General features: G+C 35.4%; 2 protein-coding genes across 4 annotated transcripts in view; one reads left to right on the top strand and one right to left on the bottom strand.

Annotated features, from left to right (window-relative positions):
• The window catches only part of LOC105230740 (protein scalloped), a 315,018-nt gene that overhangs the window by 63,703 nt on the left and 230,803 nt on the right, over positions 1-20,512 (top strand). Inside the window, exon 1 of one of the 3 annotated variants that reach the window (XM_049455641.1) lies at positions 4,876-4,911. The exons of the other annotated variants lie outside the window; for them this stretch is intronic. Coding sequence (XP_049311598.1) covers positions 4,887-4,911 — 25 coding nt within the window. The 5' untranslated portion in view covers positions 4,876-4,886. Of the gene's footprint in view, positions 1-4,875; positions 4,912-20,512 lie in introns of those variants that run through there. 3 annotated transcript variants of the gene reach the window in all.
• The window catches only part of LOC105225714 (AP-1 complex subunit gamma-1), a 309,867-nt gene that overhangs the window by 113,676 nt on the left and 175,679 nt on the right, over positions 1-20,512 (bottom strand). The window lies entirely within an intron of this gene.

Genomic DNA, 20,512 nt, shown 5'->3' with positions numbered 1-20,512 from the left:
CCTTTGTAGAATAAAACTAGAATATTTATGTCGCTTACTATATACATATATGTATATTGATATTCGATCTTCTTTTGTTATAAAATACCCAGTCGCATTGTAAAGGGTATATGTAAATATGAATGAAAAATTTGCTTTAAAATTTCTTGTTTTATTTATTTTTACTATATATATTTGGTTTCAATTCTTTTCTTGCCACTGTTGCCCAATGACAATATTATCTCGTATGCTGCTGTTCGTGTTGACATTTCTCTCTTTTGTTGTTTTTTTACTCGTGCGGCCGCAGCCGATGCTCTTGATTGGCAATTTACACTGCTGCTTGATGCGATTTTAATGATTACTTTGCACAATTTATTTGCAACTCATTTGCTGGATATCTTTTGTATTTGTTGTAATTGTTGCTATTCGCAGCATGACTAAGCTGGTTGTTCATGGGTGTTTTTACGGCAGCGGTTGTTACAATTCGCTGTGATTTCTTCGATATTTTTTTGGTTCTGAAACCAAAGTAAGTTATTTTTATTTTTGTAATTTTTTGTCGCTTTTCTTTAAATATTTTCGCAATTCATTCATTTATGTTGATTATTTGTCGGCGTTGAGATTATGTAACAGCTGCCGAACAATGTATGGCTGTTATTGTTGGGGGTATTCTGAAACTCCACCATAATGATTGATCTCTGTGTGTAGTTGTTGCAAAGAACTTAGGTTTTTTCTCTTCTCATATTTTTCTACTTGTCTCATTCTTAAGGCAGCGCTTGGTCTAATCCAGCTTGGACCAGTTCTAAATGCTTTCCAGTTTGGTTCTCTTTGGTATTCGAATTCACTTTCTAAGATTGTCCTTTGAGTTCGTTGAATTTAATGATTTTTTGCCAATTCTTCTAAGCTGCTTTTTTATATTATTTTCTTTCTCTTTCATGTTCTTTTGAAGCTTACATGGTTTGCTATTTTATTTTTAATTATTTTGCTTGCTTCACTTTTTTCTGTTTATCTGTGGCTTTTCCTGCTGTCTGTGCAATTTAGTAGCGTGATGATGCAATAATCTTAATGCTTTCACAGTGCATAGTGGTCAAGTTATGGACAATATTTGGTAACTATTTTCGAATATTTTTTCTAAGAACTCGTGGAATTGTTATGCTTAAAAACTGAAACTGGAAGTTAGTAATATTTTTATTCATATTTTTTGACATGATTTTAAGAGAGCGTAAGATCATGTTTGCAAGAATTTTAGCGTCTTTAGCGAATGACTTTTAATGACTTCATGGACTCTTGTCTCGTTCTCTAAGTGGATTTTTCAGTTTCGAAAAAGAAAAGAAAAGTCACAGAGAGGCAAATCTGTTTCGTTTTGCCAACAAATTCGAACATTTACAACAAATTTCTTCATCTACATGCCTCAAAATGGCCAAATAGCCTTGTATATAGACCTTTTGACTCTGTGGAACGTAGTATCGGTGAACCAAACCGCGTTGATCAAAGAAAACTATAAACATCACTTTAAATTTTATTCGGTTTTAAAATGGTTTTTCCGATTCCGATTCATTATTGAAGCGCCATTTGCTAGATTGTTAGGCAGGCTGGACGTGATATTCATAAATCTACGACTCCTCACCAGTAGTGATGCGTTTGATGAATGTAGGGTTCTCAGCTACCTTTTCAAGCATTTATTTTACGGTCTCTACTTGACGTCGTTTCTGCAAATGGTCTAGATCTTTTGGTAAGAGTCTCGTATTAAGATGCTTCATACTCAAGACATTAGCCAACACATTAACCAAATCATTAATCATAACATTAACCGGAACATTAACCAATACAGTAACCAATCCATTAACCATAACATTAAACAAAATATTAACCAAAACATTAACCGGAACATTAACCAAAATTTCTTGAGTCCATCCGTAAGAGATGCTGAGATCTTCTACCACATCTTTGAGGCCAACGCGGCGTTTTCCCAGCACTGTATCTTTAACTTTTCTGATCTTGTCGTCATTGGAAGATAGAGGTACACGAGTGAGCTGTAGTTTCGATGATTTGATGGCGTTAATGAATGCGTATTACCACTCAAAGACTTGACTTCGTGATAAAACAGATTCCCCAAGCACACTTCTGTAAGATTTTCAACGATTTTAAAGCCGTTATTGTATGGCAAATACAACATTTCAAGTAGATTTGATGTTCCACTTTTTTCCGTGGTCCAGATCGGAAGCTCTTTCGGCGGTAAGTGACATTCGTATGAAGTTAGACGAACTGGCTTTCACGCAATTTAGTCGTTTTTTGAAACTGGTCAGTTTTTTAAAGGCATTTTTCTAAAAAGTACGGTAGAGTACCATAACAAAAGCCAGATACCAAAACAAAAGCCCTCAAGACAGTCGGGTCTAGTTTGACTGAAAGTAGACTGGACTGTTAACTTGGCAGCATTCCTCGAAATTATTTTAGACTGCAGCTGCAACAAAAACAATAACAACAACATAGAAAACCAATATTTTCCGTCAAATTCATCCATAATATTCCCACTTGAATAGTAGGATGATTTCGTCACTGTGCCACTCTACTGTCTACAGCTGCCATCTGCGTGCAGTTCTAAGCTCACTGTGTTCTAAAAATCTGCACTAGTCTCTGTCATGAGTGTCTATATGTTTGTGTAATTCACAGCTGGTGTGCGTTTACGAGCTTCCTTTTCAGAGCTTCTTTTCCAGCTCGTGATGCGATTTCCTGTGCAATTTGTGCCTTGATATCTCTTCTATCTTTAGCGGACTAAGCTGCAGCGTTGACTACAAATCCGCAGACATGCAAACAAACCGTACATTATTATATACATAAGTACTGTATATACTATATACAAGCATATTTGTGTGCGTTAGCTGTTTTTTAGTCACTTCTAGGTTCTAATCCCAAGGCAGATGCAACAGTTGGTTCACATTACAATTTTCTTCCTCTTTTTTTTTAATTTTTGCTGCTGCGCCGCTTACGTTTCTTTCATGCAATCGCTCATTCATACGCTCAATCACTCACTCAATCACTCAGCCATTCAGACATGAAGAATAAATACATAGATGCATAGATATATATATATTTACGGCATTGCCATTTAGTTTTTCTTTTTTGCCGCCGCCAATTTTGAAGGTTTTTCCGCCGTTGACTTTCTTTCCTTTGCTCCTCTTTTCTTTTTATTGTACTTTTTTCTTTCCTCAGTCTGCTTGGATTTCCATTAGCTTGCTTCACTTCTTGACTTTATGTCGTTTATTCGCTTATTTTATGTAATGAAAATCCTTGCCTTAATCTGTTGATTTCCGGTGCTTAAAGGCATTTTTGCGACTATTTTTACGCACTCGCAAACTGTAAAAAAAGCACACGCTAAGCATTTTCCAACAAAACAGCTACGGCAGAAGTTTATAGTACTAAGAAGATATTTGTCTAATATTGTGTTGATAGACAACGTTAGTTGACAAGCTTTACGCTAATTTTATTAGTAAAAATTATAGCAACTTTATGGCTTATTTTAGTGCTTTAATTTGATTTGTTTTTCAAGGCTGCGCGATTTGGTGGAAATATGCTTTTAGGTCGAAGTTTTCAGTTTATTGTTTATCTAGTACAATAAATTAAAAATCTCAATTGTAACAGTCAATATAAATATATAAAAAATCAAAATAATATTTATGGAAATAATAAGAAATTAACCTTCAAATATTTCTGATTTTATGTATGTACATATTATGTTATGAAAAAATCTTAATATAAATGTGATTCGTTTGGCTCTTTGAATAAGAGTCAATGAAATTAGCCGAAGAGCAAATTTTCTATATACATATTAGTGTACACAACTGGCTAATTGACTTATTTAAAGAGTTCTCAGAATCACTTACTAAGTGAGCTTTTTCAGGAAGATTTTCTTCGAAATGTGAGCTTTTATTATTACATCATTTAACTACTAATTAACTTAATTAGTTCTCAGAATCATTATTAAATGAGCTTTTATTCTTAAATGGTGTGTAGGGAGGTATTTCCTAGAACTTTCATTCTTAAATAGTGTTTAATGAAGATTTTCTTGGTGTTTTATTTCGAAATGTGAGCTTTCATTACTAAATGGTATTTAGTGAGCAGGGAGCTTAACTTTGAAAAGTGAGATTTTACTCTTTAACGGTGTGATTAAGAGATTTTCTGAGCTTTTTCCTTGGGCTTTACTTCGAAAAGTGAGCTTTCATTCGTTAATTATTTTTAGTGAGCCTTTTCCAGTGAACTTTCATTATAAAATGGTGCTTTATGAGCTTTTTCAGCGACAGAGCTTAACTTCGAAAAGTGAGCTTTCAATCTTAAATGATGTTTAATGAAAGCTTTCCTAGTACTTTACTTTGAAATGTGAACTTTCATTATTAAATGGCGTTTATTAGGTTTTTCAGGGAGCTAAATTTCGAAAAGTGAGCTTTCATTATTAAATAAAATTTTGTGAGCATTTTCAGTGACCTTGACTTCGACAGCTTTCGAGCTTTTTCTTCCATTCTTATTTTCTTATTTTCTTAAAAACTGTTAAGTTAGTTTTTGTTAAGTGAATGCCTGTAGCTTTTATTTGCACAATGTGTTCCATGAGAAAACTGAGAGTGGTTTTAATATTGATTTATTTTTTAAACGATACGTATATTAGTTATGAAGACACTACACCGCTAAAACGAAATACCAAATTGGTATTTTAAGATTGGTCTCCACGAAAGAATATAAATTTAATAGCGTGACAACTCTTAATTTTATCTCAAACGCAATAATAGAATATTTAATATAAAACAATATAATAAACATACAACATATGTAGAAACGTATGTAATATTAATATTTATTCGATTCTTCTTCTACTTACAGGTATGTGAAACGTTTCCTTTCTTTTCTAACTAATTATCAGTATGAGTATATACTATCCACGCTTTGGTAATTATTCAATTTTATAAAAATTATAATATATTTAATATAAAATCGATTTTTTTTAGATATTACATATATACATACGTATTTTTAAATAGCTAACCACCATATACGTTTCTGCGGAGTCTAAATACTCCCTTAGTTTTCTTGAACTACCTTACAATGAAATACTCTACGTAGCTAATAGGCCAATTAGCAATTAATTGGGAATAAATTGTAACACAATTTTCCAAGCAATCCCGTGAAGTATATTTAAAACGGTTTACATTTAAATTAGTTTCCTTTTAATGCAATTGGTGGTTTTCAAAAACAGAACTCAAGCACGTCTTCTTAAACTAAATTGACTTAATTTAACGTTAAGCAAAAATAAGACTTTTTCGTCAAGGCATTTAGTTTGGAATAAGATACTTAGAATATAAAATATGGCTGGCTTTTCTTCAGAGTCTGGTGCTGAAAGCTTCTTGTACTCAATAAACTATGTAAAAAGGGACGCTAGGGACGTTAGTACTTAGTGAGTAATTTTCGGGGCATTATAGGTCACTTCATTGTTTATCCAGTGATTTTTTCTGGCTGCAAGACTATACTGTCTTTCGCTAAATTTGTTGCTACAAAGTATGATAGTTTTGTTCATCAAATGAGTGACTGTCTGGCGTGTTCTTTGGCGCGCCCACGATCTCTCAAAAGAATCGGTAGAAAGGTAGGCATGACACTGCCTATCTTTAGGTGAAATCTATACCTCAGAAACTACTTGCCCAATTTCATTCTAAAGCATGTGATCTTGATATTGGTGTCTTGAAATGGGAAAATGGAAAAACGAAATCAAAATACACCTACGCCTACTTCTCAGAATTTTAAATTCCAATTGAATATTTTACTTTATTGCGGAAACAATAAAGTTACAAATTGTGCCCCAAAAGGTTTCCAACTAAAATTGGTCGAAGAGAACTATCTTGGTGGCCAAACGACGGGCTCAAAACGTCAAATTATTTGCGAACCAAAGTGTTCTCTCAATAAATCCATTGGTTGATGCGCTGCGTAGAAGTACCGCCTTTTGTTGAAGCCAAATATTGCCGAGATCACGAGCTTCAATTTTGGGAATCAAATAGTCGGTTATAATGGTGCGATAACGTTCTCACCGCTATCATTTTTGAGGAAATATAGACCGATAATTTTCACAACCACACCAAACCGTTGTTTTTTCTGAATGAAATGGGCCTCTTGAATCTCTTCAGGTTGCTCTTTATCCTTAATGCGACAAGTTTGCTTGTTTTCATTCCCATTGAGCGAGAAATGGGACTCATCGCTGAACAAAATTCGGCTGGAAAACGTTGGATCTCCTTGCAACTTTTCGAGAGCCCATAGACCGAAGCGATGTCGCCTGAGAAGGTAGAGCGGATTCAGGCGTAAGTCTTTCCATGATGGCATGCCAAACAAATTGTCTAAAACACTTTTTTTAGACAAGATATGGAATAACTTCAAGTTTTCTCCATTACAAAATTGCAAAATTGTTGGTCATCTCCCAGAAAATTTTCAATTCCTTTTTACGAGGTAATCTATACAATGTCTGTTCAGCTTCCTCTCTCTTCACACACATGATTACATCACCACTAGCTGAGACAAGCGCTCTTTAATATCGTTTTTGCTTTTCCAAGTTCGCTCTTCAGCTTATCATGCCATTACTGACTTTGTCATTCTTTTATTTAATTAATCATATTGTTGTTGTTCGACTCACAACATGCCGCAACTTTATCAGCACAACGCCATCTTCTTTTGCAAACTTCGGTTTTTTTCGTTGTCTGCATTTCGGTTTTATATTTTATTTTCGCTTGTCTGTGCTTTTCGCGCCATTTTCAAGTTTTCTCCGCTTGTCACCAAGTGTTTTCAGAGGGCTGGCCATACTCACCACCAAAGAGCATAAATAAGTGAGCGAAATAGTGGCGTAAATCAAAACGCTTACATATGATTTTATATATTTGATTAAATTTTAGAAAAATTGTTCTACAAAACATGCCTGTGCACTTATGTTTTGCTCACAATCTCCAGTTTTAATTTCATCAACTCTCGAAAGCACTTCTGTTTTCGTCTTTATCAGCTCTTTCGAGAATTTCGATTGATTTTCTATTTATTTTGGTGTTTGTTTATAATTCCATTAATTTAAGTACTCGTATTTGTTACCAGCGCAACTTTGTTATTGTAATTAGCTTTATTTTTGTTGCTGATTTATGCGAATTTTACTTGCCTTCCAATGAAACACTTGTTTTCCGGTGCTTGCGATAAGATAAAAGTGCTCAAAGCCTGCCGAAGATGCAGATAAAAATAGAAAGCATATAAGCTAAGTTCTCTAGTGAAGACTAATGCCTATATTTAGATAAGGGTAGAGGGTGCTCTCGAATATGCAGCGGCTTAAAGATGTTTTTGGCATGAAACTTTGCTTTAAACTCGGTGGTGATGTGAAAACTTTTGGTATAACTTTTCAAATAATCAATTCATATAAGAAGCCAGGATATCCAAATAAGAAGTGGTTCCCTTGACGCCAAAGTGCTGGGCAGAAAGAAAGAAAGGATATGAAATACATTGCAATACTATAATTGGTATGTGTCTTCGGAATAGAAATTTCCAAAAGCACCTAAATCTAGGCATATTTTTTCATTTTAGAAAAAATGGTTAGTCATTAACATTTGGGATTAGTTTAAACGTCCTCAATTTCGAAATTCTGTAATATTGCCTTCTCTATCATAGAGGTGTGGGATAGAGGTGCTGTATTCTGGGACAAGTAGCTAACCGGATGGGCCATAACTAGATCATCGAGATGAAGGTGGTCTATCTTCAGCAAAACTATATACTAGAACCGCCTTCCCCTATCAAAACAGTGTAGTGTTCTCCATGCGGAAATCACAGCAATTAAAGAAAGCTTTCTTGTGTTAACAAAGAGGTTGCTCACAATAGGAAATACAGATCGTCAAGCAGCTTTGAAATCACTAAAGCCTCTGGGGTTTCATTGAAGGTGATCTTAATCTCTTAGTGGACCTACCAACCTATTTTACGATAAACCTGCAATGGGTTCCAGAATATAAAGATATTCTTGGAAACTGTGTGATAGATATACTAGCCAGGGCAGGCATCACCCAACAACTGGAATCTGAAAAATAAGAAATATCTTCGTGGTCGCACAATGGAACGGCATCGATTGAGAATCGGGATCTATGCTTTTACTGTCATTCAGCAGTGTTCCTTGCATAATTTTAATATGCTTAGGGCATTAGTCACTAGATCAACTCTGGAGATTTTACAAGTTCCGGTCGTGAAACCTTCTGTTAGTCGCCGCTTCTGTTCGTACAATTTTCGAATATTAGCCCTATCAGGGCAGCTTGTCAAGCTCTTCATACTTATGCATTTTATCAAATGCGTCTCGTTTCCCTTTTCAACTCTCGGTATCTATCCCATCCCGCACGTGTTGTGGTCGATTGTAACCTTGCGAGGTAAGCAGTCTTCGCTGCGACATGGTACATGGAGGGCCTCTGGTTACTTGTATATATTTAATCGACAAATCGGTCAAGAGTTTATTGACGATGTCTTCGACGTTTCTCATAGAAAGGGTTTTGTATTACTGAACTTCATGAGGAGCACAGGGTGCTACGCTAATAAAGAAAAATAAGATATACTTAGTTCTCTATCATAAGTAGTATCCAGAAGTATGTTCTGCATCACCTCTGACTTGTTTATGTACACCGCCCCTCTGAAGTCTTTTATGATCGTCTACTATGCTATTATCTCTATTTTTAGCTCTTTTCAAAAAACGTTAAACCATTACATCTTCTGCTTTCACTGTCAGTAAACCCAGTCCAATCAATTGGCGATTAGCTGTCATACTGATGTTGAATTATTGATGTCATATCAGCTGATTACTGATTAGCAGTGCGAAAGCGAACGTGTTGCAGAAACGCTTCGGCCAAAGTACACATGTGATGATAACAAAGAGGAAAGAAGAAAAGGGAGTTTTTATGGCTACAATAAAACTTTCAATGTCAAAATCGCATTCGATAGGGTAGTATCAGCTTTGTGATAGTGCTGACCCTACGTAATTACGCTCGATTATCTCAATAACATACGTACCATATATAAATAATATAGAGTATGTATAAAAGTTATCTGCAGAAGAGAAATATTGCGAATAATTTATTTATTCAGTTGGATACACATCGTAAATGTAAGACTAATTTATTTCGACGATTACGTAAGCAATTATATGACGAGATATTCAAACTTCTTCTTAGCTAGATAGATAGTTTGATACCCCTATAGCAGCCTAGAAGTCTACGGTCTGTAGACTTTTCACCAAAATCGATTTCATCACTTTATATTTTTCGAAGACGACAATTTGGTTTTATTAGAGGACCGAGTACTCTCCACGTAGTTGACCATAATAAGCTCTCTGTTTCGACAGCTGAAATTTATTTTTGAAAACCGTAAAATTTCGATAAACGTTCACAAATTTATATTGGAAGGAGAGCAAATGGATGAAATTTATTAATTTGTTTAAATTAAATTCTTCAATCATATGGCAACCCTTCGCAAAAGTGTCTCAAAAAATTTTTTCATAAGCCTCTATTTATATTTTGTTGGCATTGATGTGATATTTCATATACGTAGGTTGTCAATTTAATTCTATAAAATAACGTAACGATGTGGCAACACTCTCCAAAAAACAATTTTAATACTGCATAAACGTCTTTAGTTTACCAATAAATTTACTCCACAAAATTTGCAACTTTAAATTGTATTGAATTTAAAAATTCAAAAATGGTGGCAACCACCGAATAAAAATTTGCACTTTAATATAGATTAAATTTGTTTAATGTATGTAGAGCCTTTCTTCAACTTATAATTCATTCAGTTCCTAAATTTAATTGTGTGAAATATTGTTATAGATATGGCAACACTCTTCAAAAAAAAAATTTTTTTTTAAGCGTACTTAAGCTCCTCCATAGTTTTATTCTAAAATTTTGTAACTCTTATACATAGATGTTCTGGTAGTAAAAATTATAAAATGGTGGCAACCACCAAGAAAATGCAGATTTATTTTTGTTTAATATAGAATATTTTTACATTATAATTCATGCAGTTTATTAATTTAATTGTATGTATATTTACAAACATGAAACAATGCTACGGATATGGCAACGCTATCCAAAAAAATTAAAATTAATTTATAAAATAAAAAAAAATAATTGTTATTTACATATATTTTATTTTACTTAAATTTACTTAGACTTCTTTTTCATTTTATAATCCATGTAGTTTTTCAATTTAGTTTTACAATTTTATGGCAACTCTGTGCAAAAAAAATATTTTTGAGTGTACTTAAGCCGTTCTTTAGCATTTTACTCGAATTTTGTAACTCTTATGTATAAATAACATTAAATTCCAAATTTCAAACTGGTGGCAACCACCCAAAAAATTTTTCAACACTAATTTTGCTTAAACTTCTTCGATTTATCGCTTTTCCTCACATTTCAAAAATTTTACTTGACATTTTGGAAAAGGTGGCAACCTTCTTTATTTTTTTTTATTTTGCTAATGAATAAAGACAATATGTAAATAGTATGTATCTCCAAAAAATATAATATTAAGAGTACTTGAGCCTTTCTTTAGTTTATTACTCAAATTTTGTAACTCTTATGTATAAATATTATTGAGTTCCAAACATGAAATTGGCGGCAACCACGTAAAAAAATTCAACATTAATATTAATTTTAGTATATTTCATAAACTCCTTCAATGTATAGCTTTTTCTTGCATATACAAAATTTTACTTCCCATTTTGAAAAAGGTGGCAACCTTATTTTTTTTTAATAGTATGAATGAATATATGCAAAAACTAGTCGTGTAAATTGGTTGAGTTTTCTCAAAGATGCGAAGATACAAGCGTGACGAAATTTTGTTGCGTAACATGATTTCGTTGCAGTCACTACATTCAATTTCACTAGTATGCTTTTGTAAAATTTAAATGTATACTTGTATATTCAAAACTAACTTAAAACTTAAGAATTATCTGCTAGTTGAGAAGGGAGAAGAAGTTGCATTCAAAATTACCGAAAAAGCCCTCGAACCGTATTCACCTAAAAGAGAACTCAAAAACTTTTTTTTCGAATCTGGGACAACGCAATGGCAATGACCAATTGCTTAAAGGTCAATGGCATTGATTAATTTTGAAGACTCCACAATGAGCTGGGAGTCCTCGGCTGGACGGTATGTTATAAAGTTAAATGACTTCTGTACGCTTGCGGTTAGCAGCGCTGCATTTGAATTCACGTGAACATGAAATTTTGTTTGTATGTGTGTGTATGCGTATGCAAAAAAGCCTAAAATTTTGAGTTATGCATAAAAATTACGTAAAAATGATTATCAACATCTGGAGAGCATGTTAGTGCATATGCCTCACCCCTGCGCATGTACAATTTTTTCAACAAACATACACACATGCATACATACATACAAAAATTAACATATGCACACTTCCTGCAAACTGCAAGCAATGAATCATAAACACAAATAAACTTAGTTGACCTCAATTAAACTCTTTAAGCAAACAATTGGGCGAGCGTTGAGGGACACGCCAAAAAAACGAAGCATGAAACTGCATGTACAAACATATGCTACATACTTACACACATACACATATAAATTGTATGTACAACATTAGCGAATTCTGATAGGACTCATAAAAATCCGATTTTTAATAAAATCAAACACACACAACCGCAGCGACAGTGGCCGACATTGCTCTTCTGGGAATCGCCAGCAACTCTTTTTTGTTCTTGCTTTCAATAATATTTTTTTCTCTTTTTTGTTTCGCTGAATTATAAACAAAGTCGAGTGACAAGTGATGCGGTTAAATATGTTAATTATAATGATGAGGCAAAGCAAATGTTTATGACTCGTTGTTGTTGGCTCGCACAATGTCTAGCACTGCGTGAGTCTGTGGAGTAGGGCGGTGAGGGAGTAGTAGGCTGACTGTCTGTGGTTGAGGCGAGTCATCATCAGGTGCTCTTGTTTTGTGCGAAACAAAGAGGAAAAGTGCGTCGGACATACATTCATATTCATAAGTGAATGTGGTTAAGAAAGTGAGGTTATGGGAAAATAAGACGTCAATAAATGTAAATATATGAAAAAAACATAATCATAAAATTGCTAATACCTTATACTCCTCACAAACATTTCTCTTTGTAGAGGCCTTAAATGTCCAATAGCCCATTTACTAATCTAATCTAGATCACTTAAACTCCCCCTTTTATACACGTCTTACTGGCTCACTGCTCAGTATTTTCTTTGCGAACAAGATAGATAGAAGCCGTTGGACGAGAGAGGCAGTGGGTTTCTGACAAAATGTAGGAGAAAAGTTATTGGCGGCGTCTACTGTAGGAAACTGTCTATCAACATTAGTTCCCGGCTTTCTGACTACTGCAGGGGTTTTCAAGAAGAATTGAATGCCATTGCCAGTTTAATGATATACGGCACCTATATGTAGCCGTTTTCAGAGAAGTGACTCTCTACTGTAGGGTGATTGTAGAGCGATGATATTAGCCGTGAGGTCACTAGAAGTGCATTAAACCCAAGTTATGGAATGCCTAACCTCACTATCAATGCCATAAAGTCTCAGCAGCACTTCAAGTATTTGCAGAGCTAACGAACTGTTAAGGAAATGCACCTTAGCACCACTATAAATACAATGGGAATGCGTCTGAGCTTCGCTGTCTTCGTCCGTTCTACTACTGTATAGCTGGATTTCACGAAAGCTTAGCCAGCACCGGGCTTCCAATAGTTCTTGCGCTGCCACAAACTCTTATCGTCTGCAGTGGGCCGCACTAGCTCTAGTTGGCTCTTTGCGTCCAGTAAGGTTAGTCTTTCCCTCGTTATAAACGATCTAACTGAACATTTCCCTATCGTAAAGTTGATAATTTCAGCGGTTGCCTGCTATAAAAGTTGTTTTAAAACATCTCCACATTTCATTCTTGATTGTATCGCCATTATAAGAGGCTTAGACACATTGGCGTTCACACTTGGATACATTTTGATTTTTAAGGGAAAGCATCGAAAGCCAGTGTGTAGAACTTTAATCCACTCAACCTAACTTCGTCCCAACTCAAGACTCTCCCACGGAACCACCGGTTAAGTATTACTTCGTGGGAGGGACATGCCATTTAAGTCTTCTCTATTATGCGGATTGACAGACAACTACTCTGTTCAAAAGTCTCAGTTTTGTCATTACAAACGCAGACGCTAACGGTTTTCCATTTCTCAGTCAACTGACATATGCGTTATAGACCGTAAAACTGTCACCCAGTGTGGTTTTAAGTTTTCCCTTGTATTTGAAAAGCGAAGGCTATAAAATAACACATATTCAAAGTCTTCTATATACTCTGTAGACGTCGAACAATTGGGACTAATGTCATTTTGAATCTGTAAAGGTGGCTTCTAAAGCACCCATGTATTTGGGTAAGATGGAAATCCAGGTCCCCATGTTGTCTGTCTATCCACGAGTGCATGTCCGGTATAAGTCTGTAGGTTCAGCTCACTTTGGATGAGGAATGCCACCGCTGCTGCCACATTTTGGTGCTCTTGTTCCTCTTCTCTGTTTTTGGCCTGTTTTAGGCGCTGCTAGCTGATATAATCGCTCGAGTTCATCTCCCTGGATGTCAATGGGTGGCATGCTGGCTAATACTTTAACAGCGTCGGTTGATATAGTCCAGAATTAAGGTTCCAGCGTTAAGGCTTTGAGCTTATAGCTTCATTCAGCGCTCTTTTGACTATACCATTTAATCCAGACTCTTTGATGTTTTTACTTTCTTTGCTATGGCCAATAGCTCTTCTTCCGTGACTAGCGTTGGTGACATTGCAGCTTTGTTTCGTCGCTTGCTATAGAAATTCGACGACTTTTCCCATAAAACCTGCATCTTTGGGTTACTTTTGTTTATTTTTAGTTCTTGATATAGAGATTTTGTAAGTAGTTCCCCTAGGTCAATGTTTGTTTCTTCACAGAGCTTCTCAAAATAATATTTTTTGCCATGGGTAAGTACCGATTTCAGGAGTTTCTTGTGGCTTTTAAATTTTTCTCTATTTTTGTCTGTCTTAAAATAAACTGGAACCTCATAATAGTCGGGTCGTAGCCAATCGACATTTTTGACTTGGCTTTGACGTTTAATAATTCCATATAGTAACTCACGTCCTTTAGTCTGCTAAACGGGAGGGAAAAACTGACCCTTCACCATATTCGAAGGGAGCTAACACATTTTTAATTATCATAAATATGTTTCTCATTTTCGTTATTTATCATAATTTTAGCGCACGAACCGGAGTGGCCTTTAGTTGCTGGTGTTATAAATTCCACACAGTGCCTTTCCTTTAGCTCTAAGCGTGTGCAAAAATTTATGACTGTCACTTTGAAAATATTACTTAATAGCCAACGCGACAGATAGAACAATAGTTCGGTATTAATATGCCTTACTAAAGCCATACATAACATACACATATACTCGTACATATGCATGTATTTTTTAAATATACCGTTTATTTGTAAATTTTTACACACTCCCTCAAAGTGCTTCTGCAGACCGCAACATGAATGTGCGAAATTATATTTAATGTCTTCACTTAGCCGCTTAGTTCTCCATTTGTACTATGTGGAACGCCTCCGGCAGCATATGCAGCGCTTTCTGTGTAAATTTAGTTGTCATATTTTGCGCTCAACTTTCACCACTCCCTTCATCACTCGTCTTGCCCGCTTGACCCTTTCGCTCGGCAAGTTCACTATCAGCCCACGCGTGTCGCCTTCGCCTACACTCAGCCTCTGTTGCGCTTCACTCGGCGCTCGGCGCTCTGCTGTCAGTGGGTAATTTGCAGCACAGAAATTATGATTAACACAACTTGACTTCTGTCACTTTTTTCTAGTTAAAATTAATTGAGTATAATGTGTTGTTCACTTTATATCTCATATTTTCGTCATGGACACTATTTTGTGGACTCTACATTCACTTGGCTACGGCTTTTAGTATATTAAATTTATTCTTAACTTTTGGATACACTTAAAGATAAAAAATTTGACGTAAAGTAAGGAGGAAGTAAGCCCGAAATCCTTCTAAAATTCCTACAAGAATATTAAGGAGTTTTAGTGAAAAGAATAAAAATTTCTGGAAGGGAACACTTTCGGTTGCTAGGAGATACTTTCTAATATAATTTTAAATACATTAGCCACTCTTAGTATTGGGTTTCAGTCAGCTCCAAATGTTAGAGATTGGAACTTTATGAGATTTGCTGAAGTACTTTTGAAATGATTCTGCCAATTACCAGAACTTTTTCACCTACTGAGTCTATAACTAAATTGGCCAACAGATGGCGTAACTGGATATTATTCCATTGTTTCAATATTTCAAACATGTGATGGAAAGGTACTGTCCTTGTGGAAAAGTTTTTGGGTGTTTCTTCTTCACTACTTGGACATGAAGAGAACTTCAGCCGAAAGTCACCTTGTTTTGGTGGAAGTTTATGGCAGACATGCTCCAGCTGATCGAGTGCTATTGTAGTTTACCCTTGGAACACAAAGAACGTCCTGGACGACCAAAAATGTTATAGTATGAGGAAAGATTACTCGATGAACATTGTAGTCAAATCCAAGAAAATCTTTGGGAGTCACTCAAGCAGTCATTTCAAAATAGTTAAAAACAGCCAAAAACATTCAAAAGCAAGGAAAATGGGTGTCCTGTGAAGTGAAGTGAAGCAAAGAGACGTTGAAAGACGATTTTGCATGTGAGATATCCTATTAACGCCATAAAAAGAAGTTGGTTTTGCAACTTCGGAAACGATAACCCTAAATGCAAAAAACCATACGAGAAACCTGCTACTTGCTACCAAATCAACGCCAAAGCCGAATTTTCATGACTCTGAGAATGATCTGTATTTGGTGGGATCAGAAGGGCGCGTATTATGTTGAAGGCCCCACAGCTTATTCAAATTGAAGCAAACGAAAAATGCTAGGAATTCCGACTAGACACGATGGCATAAATTTTCTTCGGCTTGGGTTGCGAGACTGGTTAAAAGCTATTTGGAAAACAGTGGCTGGCTGGGACGTTTTGCCTCACCCATCTTATAGCCCAGACCTTGATCTTCTGACTCCCATTTGTGCTAGACGATCGACCTCACTGGAGTACGGTTCACATCAGAAAATAGTATGAAAAATTTGCTTGATTCATCCTTGGTCGTCAAGCCGGCGCCTTTTTGGGATTTAATTCATGAATTCGGCAGAATTATGAGAGTTTTTTTCGGCTACAAGATCCGACCGGAGACTTAATTCTGGTACCACGGGGAGCAAAAGCCACGAAAGTGAGTAATGTGTCCATTCTACACTGCCTAATGCAAGGCATTTTCGTTGCGCTGATCAGCGCATTGATTTAAACGACTGTGCTTTTTTCAAGCCATTGTTCATCTAATATATTTTATTCTTCCATGTATGACTGTGATATGGCTTCTTTTTTATAACCTGCTCTTTCAACCTTCCAACATTTTTAGTTAATTGACAGTTGACTTTCCAAACGGAGAAGTCCAAAGGAAGAAGTCGCACGGTGCCCTATCAGGTGAATACGGGAAGTGGTTAATGGTTAAAATGTGATTTTTGGTCAAATAATCGGTCACAAGTTTCGATGGAATTTCTGATGATCACGGATTTTGATTGGCCTACATGTTGATCGGCATTTATGTCCTCACGACCACTTTGAAAACGTTTTAAACCACTCATGCACTCTGCTACGGGATAGGCAATCATCGCCATAAACTTGTTTTCATCAATTGAAACGTTTCGGTAAAAGTTTACCAATTTTAAAACTAAATTTAATAGTAGCTCTTTGTTCGAAGCTCATTTTCGCACCGATAACACAAACATACTAACATTTAAAATACAATAACTTCACTTCCAATAGATGAAATGTCATGAAATTCTCACTGGACAATCGATAAATCGATAGCAGATTCTAACGTATTAGTCGCCATATAGATGGCGCCACCAGGGGGGCGCTAGATTCAAAATGTCTTGTTTACTTTGGAACATACCATAACTTGTTCTAACAGTTATTCTTTTGCCGATAAAGTATACAAATCACTATTCAGCGCTGAAAGCTAGACTTACTTTTTGAAGCCGTCGATTTATTGTAGGTATACTTTTAGGCGTGTTGATTTATGTTGATTATTTCATTCATACCACAGCATTTAGTTTGCACTTCTCAGACGTTTTATATAAAATTGTATTATCATAAAATTCTATTGCTTACTGAATACAGCTTTCGAAGCTTCGGGTTTTCGAAATTTGTTATTATTTTTTTATACTATTAGACGCCGCTTACAAAGCTTAACAACTTGTATGCAATTTGTAGAGCAACTAAGAAGCTAGGCATGTAATTTTTTGCGATAAGGAGAAGAATTCTAAAATGCACGTAAATTTTTTTCGAAATCGCCACACACACACGCATATATGAACCAGGTTGAAATTTTTCATAAAAGCCAATGCTTGCATTTATTACCATAAAGTTCGAAGTTTTTCACATAAACAAGTAAAGTATTGATAAATAAATAAAAAATATAAAAAAAACTAAGAAATAGCGCAACTGTCACGTAGCGGTATGTTATCGACGTAAATGACGCCAAAGTCACACCAAATATGAATTTAATTACTTTACACCACTCCAGCAGTGTTTTCTCTTATTTAGTTGCTGCCGCTTCACGCTTGAAGCATTTCACTGAGTTGTTGTAATGCCAGAAATACACATGACTACTACTATATCAGTGCAATTATTAAAACAACAAACAACAACAAAGTGTAACTAAAATATGAAATATGGCAAACGAAACGTTCGCATTGAAGGCCGATAAAAGAAATGTGCAAAAACAGTTGTTTTATTCGAAATTTTGCAATTTTGTTCGAAACGTGTAGAAAATCTGTTTTGCGCGCCAATTACTTTAGGAATTTTAGCTACGCGAATAACTGCTGTTTCTTTACAGTTATCGTTTTTTGTTTAATTTAAATTGAATTAGTTCTTACGTGTGTTTGTCTGTATGTACACGTGTACTTCTGTTCAAATGTTACTGTAATATTAATTATATGTTAAATTTTCTGCAAGGTCGCTGATAAGCACTCTCCAGTAGAGTGGAGTGTAGTTGAGTTGATAAGGTCTCAAATTAACTAGAAAAAGTAAAGATAAGGAAAAGTACTAATTATAGTACGAGGGCAAGTCAATAATTTAGTGCTAAGGCAATAAAAATATATAACTGAGTTTTTTACTGAGGATATCCGGTTATAACGTCGATGTTCAAATATTAGAAATGTATAACTGAATAACTCTCTGAGTAATTTTGGTTATAATTTAGAATTTCGAATATTAGAAATACCTATCGGAATAGCTTTCTGAGCAGTTTCGGTTATAACTTCGATTTTCGAATATCAGAAATACCTAACTGAATACCTCTCTGATCAATTTTGAGTATAGCGTCGATTTTCGAATATTAGAAATACCTAACTGAGTAACTCTCTGAACAATTTTGGTTATAACTTCGATTTTCGAATATTAGAAATACTCAACTGAATATCTCTATGAGCGATTTCGGTTATAATGTTGATATTCGAATATAAGAAATACCTCGCAGAAAATTTCTTTGATTAATTTCGTTTATAACGTCGATTTTCGATTATTCAAAATACCTAACTCAATATCTCTCGGAGCAATTTCGGTTTTAAAATCGATTTTCGAATATTAGAAATACCTAACTGAATATCTCTTTGAACGATTTCGGTCATAATGTCGATTTTCGAATATTACAAATAATATCTTTATTATCAATTTCGGTTATAACTTCGATTTCCGAATATTAGAGATAACTAAAACAATATCTCTCTGAGAAATTTCGGCTATAACTTCGATTTACGAATTTCACCTGAGATCGTATATCTAGTGAGATCATATATCCAGCGAGAGGGAAACGTATGCGAAATCAGTTCTAGAACTTCGTTTTCGATGTATTCCCACCTCCTTTGTGATCCCACGATACACTTTAATTACCAGTAAATAAATAATAAATTGTACACGTAAATAAAATGTAATGTAATTAAATATAGATATGACTATTTGGCTCACAAACCGCCAGCCGTTTGTTTATGTTTACTTTGAAGTTCTTATTTTGGTTGATGATTTCATCTTTTCTCTCAACCAACTTTTGGCGATAAGATTACTTGGAAGAGTTGTGCTTTTTTGTTGCGTACTTAACTGGGTTCTCACTGAGGCCTTTTGGTCAATGTTGACTCATGGCATTTTCGCATACAAGGTATTGTAGGCATTATGTTTTTTGTTGGAAAAAATTACCGCAAAAAATTACCCCGAAGCGGTGAAGAAACGTCGATTTTCGGTTAAAAGACAACTATGGTGAGTTATAAGGTTATTTTGGCCAGAGTTTTCACTGGAACATTGTATTTTCTCCAGTAGAGTATTTACTCACATTTATTTCTGAATAAATAATACACCACCTTCTAGTGAAATTTGAATTCAAATAATTTATTTAATATAATAAGCAGCTGATCTTTAAAATTAGTTTAGAATGTATACTCGTATGTCATAAAAGTTCTGCTTGCGGTCGGTATCCGCTATAATGTTGATAATTAGTAAAATGAGTCAATATTTTTGGAACAATTTTTAGAATAAAGATTTTGGAGTTGCTTACTTTCACGATAATTTCGAAGAATATGTGATTAATTAGTTTAATGAACCTTTCTTTTTTTATTGTTCTTCTGAAAACAAACTGAACTGTCCGTCTGTTCTCAGAAACACCCTGTTAAGCTTAACTTCCGACCTCCATAAGATAAGATAAATAGATGAGGATTGCACTGCGATCTTAGGTCTATTGTGCCCTCTCCTAAGTCACAACGATCCACTAAGCATCAGCTAACGATAAAATCCAACATATTGCTGTCAGCTAACAGCTCCTTTATGGTATGAGGATCCATCACAATGAAGGGTTCAGGCCTCATCAAGCAGCTTGCTCCCGGCTATACCTTGGATAACGAGCACCCAAGTAAGGTGCACTTGGTTATGTTCCGATCTCAGCCGCTCTCTACTTCACTGCTACACCAGTAGCGATTTGATCTCGTAGACAGAGATTGCTTAAAGTGCCGCTAAGTATGGTTATACATTCGTTGCGATAGTAGCGTTGGAGGTTTATCTCGACTCACTGACTCATGGCAAAGACTTTTGCTTGAAATATGCTCAGAAATTTCCAATAGATATGGAGAGTTTGGTGCGTGGCCCTGCGACTCCTGCACCGATACGCTCCGACGTTTGAGCCGCCGGTGTAACACTTGATTGAACTATCCCTAAGCAGTAGCTCGAATCATTTCATTCAGGCGTACTGCTAAGGATAACTTTGAACTTCTTGGTGATGTTTACCCTTTTAGTAATGCTGTTCCTTGGGAGAAGAGCCAATGGTATTACATCACTTAGGTCCTTCATCCGCAGGGATGAGATAACCTTACCTCTATTTGAAGCAGTATGTGTTTGTCTACCTGACCCTTTACTAG

The sequence above is a fragment of the Bactrocera dorsalis genome, chromosome 4 (genome assembly GCF_023373825.1).
Source record: "Bactrocera dorsalis isolate Fly_Bdor chromosome 4, ASM2337382v1, whole genome shotgun sequence".
NCBI classification, from domain to species: Eukaryota; Metazoa; Arthropoda; class Insecta; order Diptera; family Tephritidae; genus Bactrocera; species Bactrocera dorsalis.
This window is presented reverse-complemented; position numbering and strand designations above follow the sequence as displayed.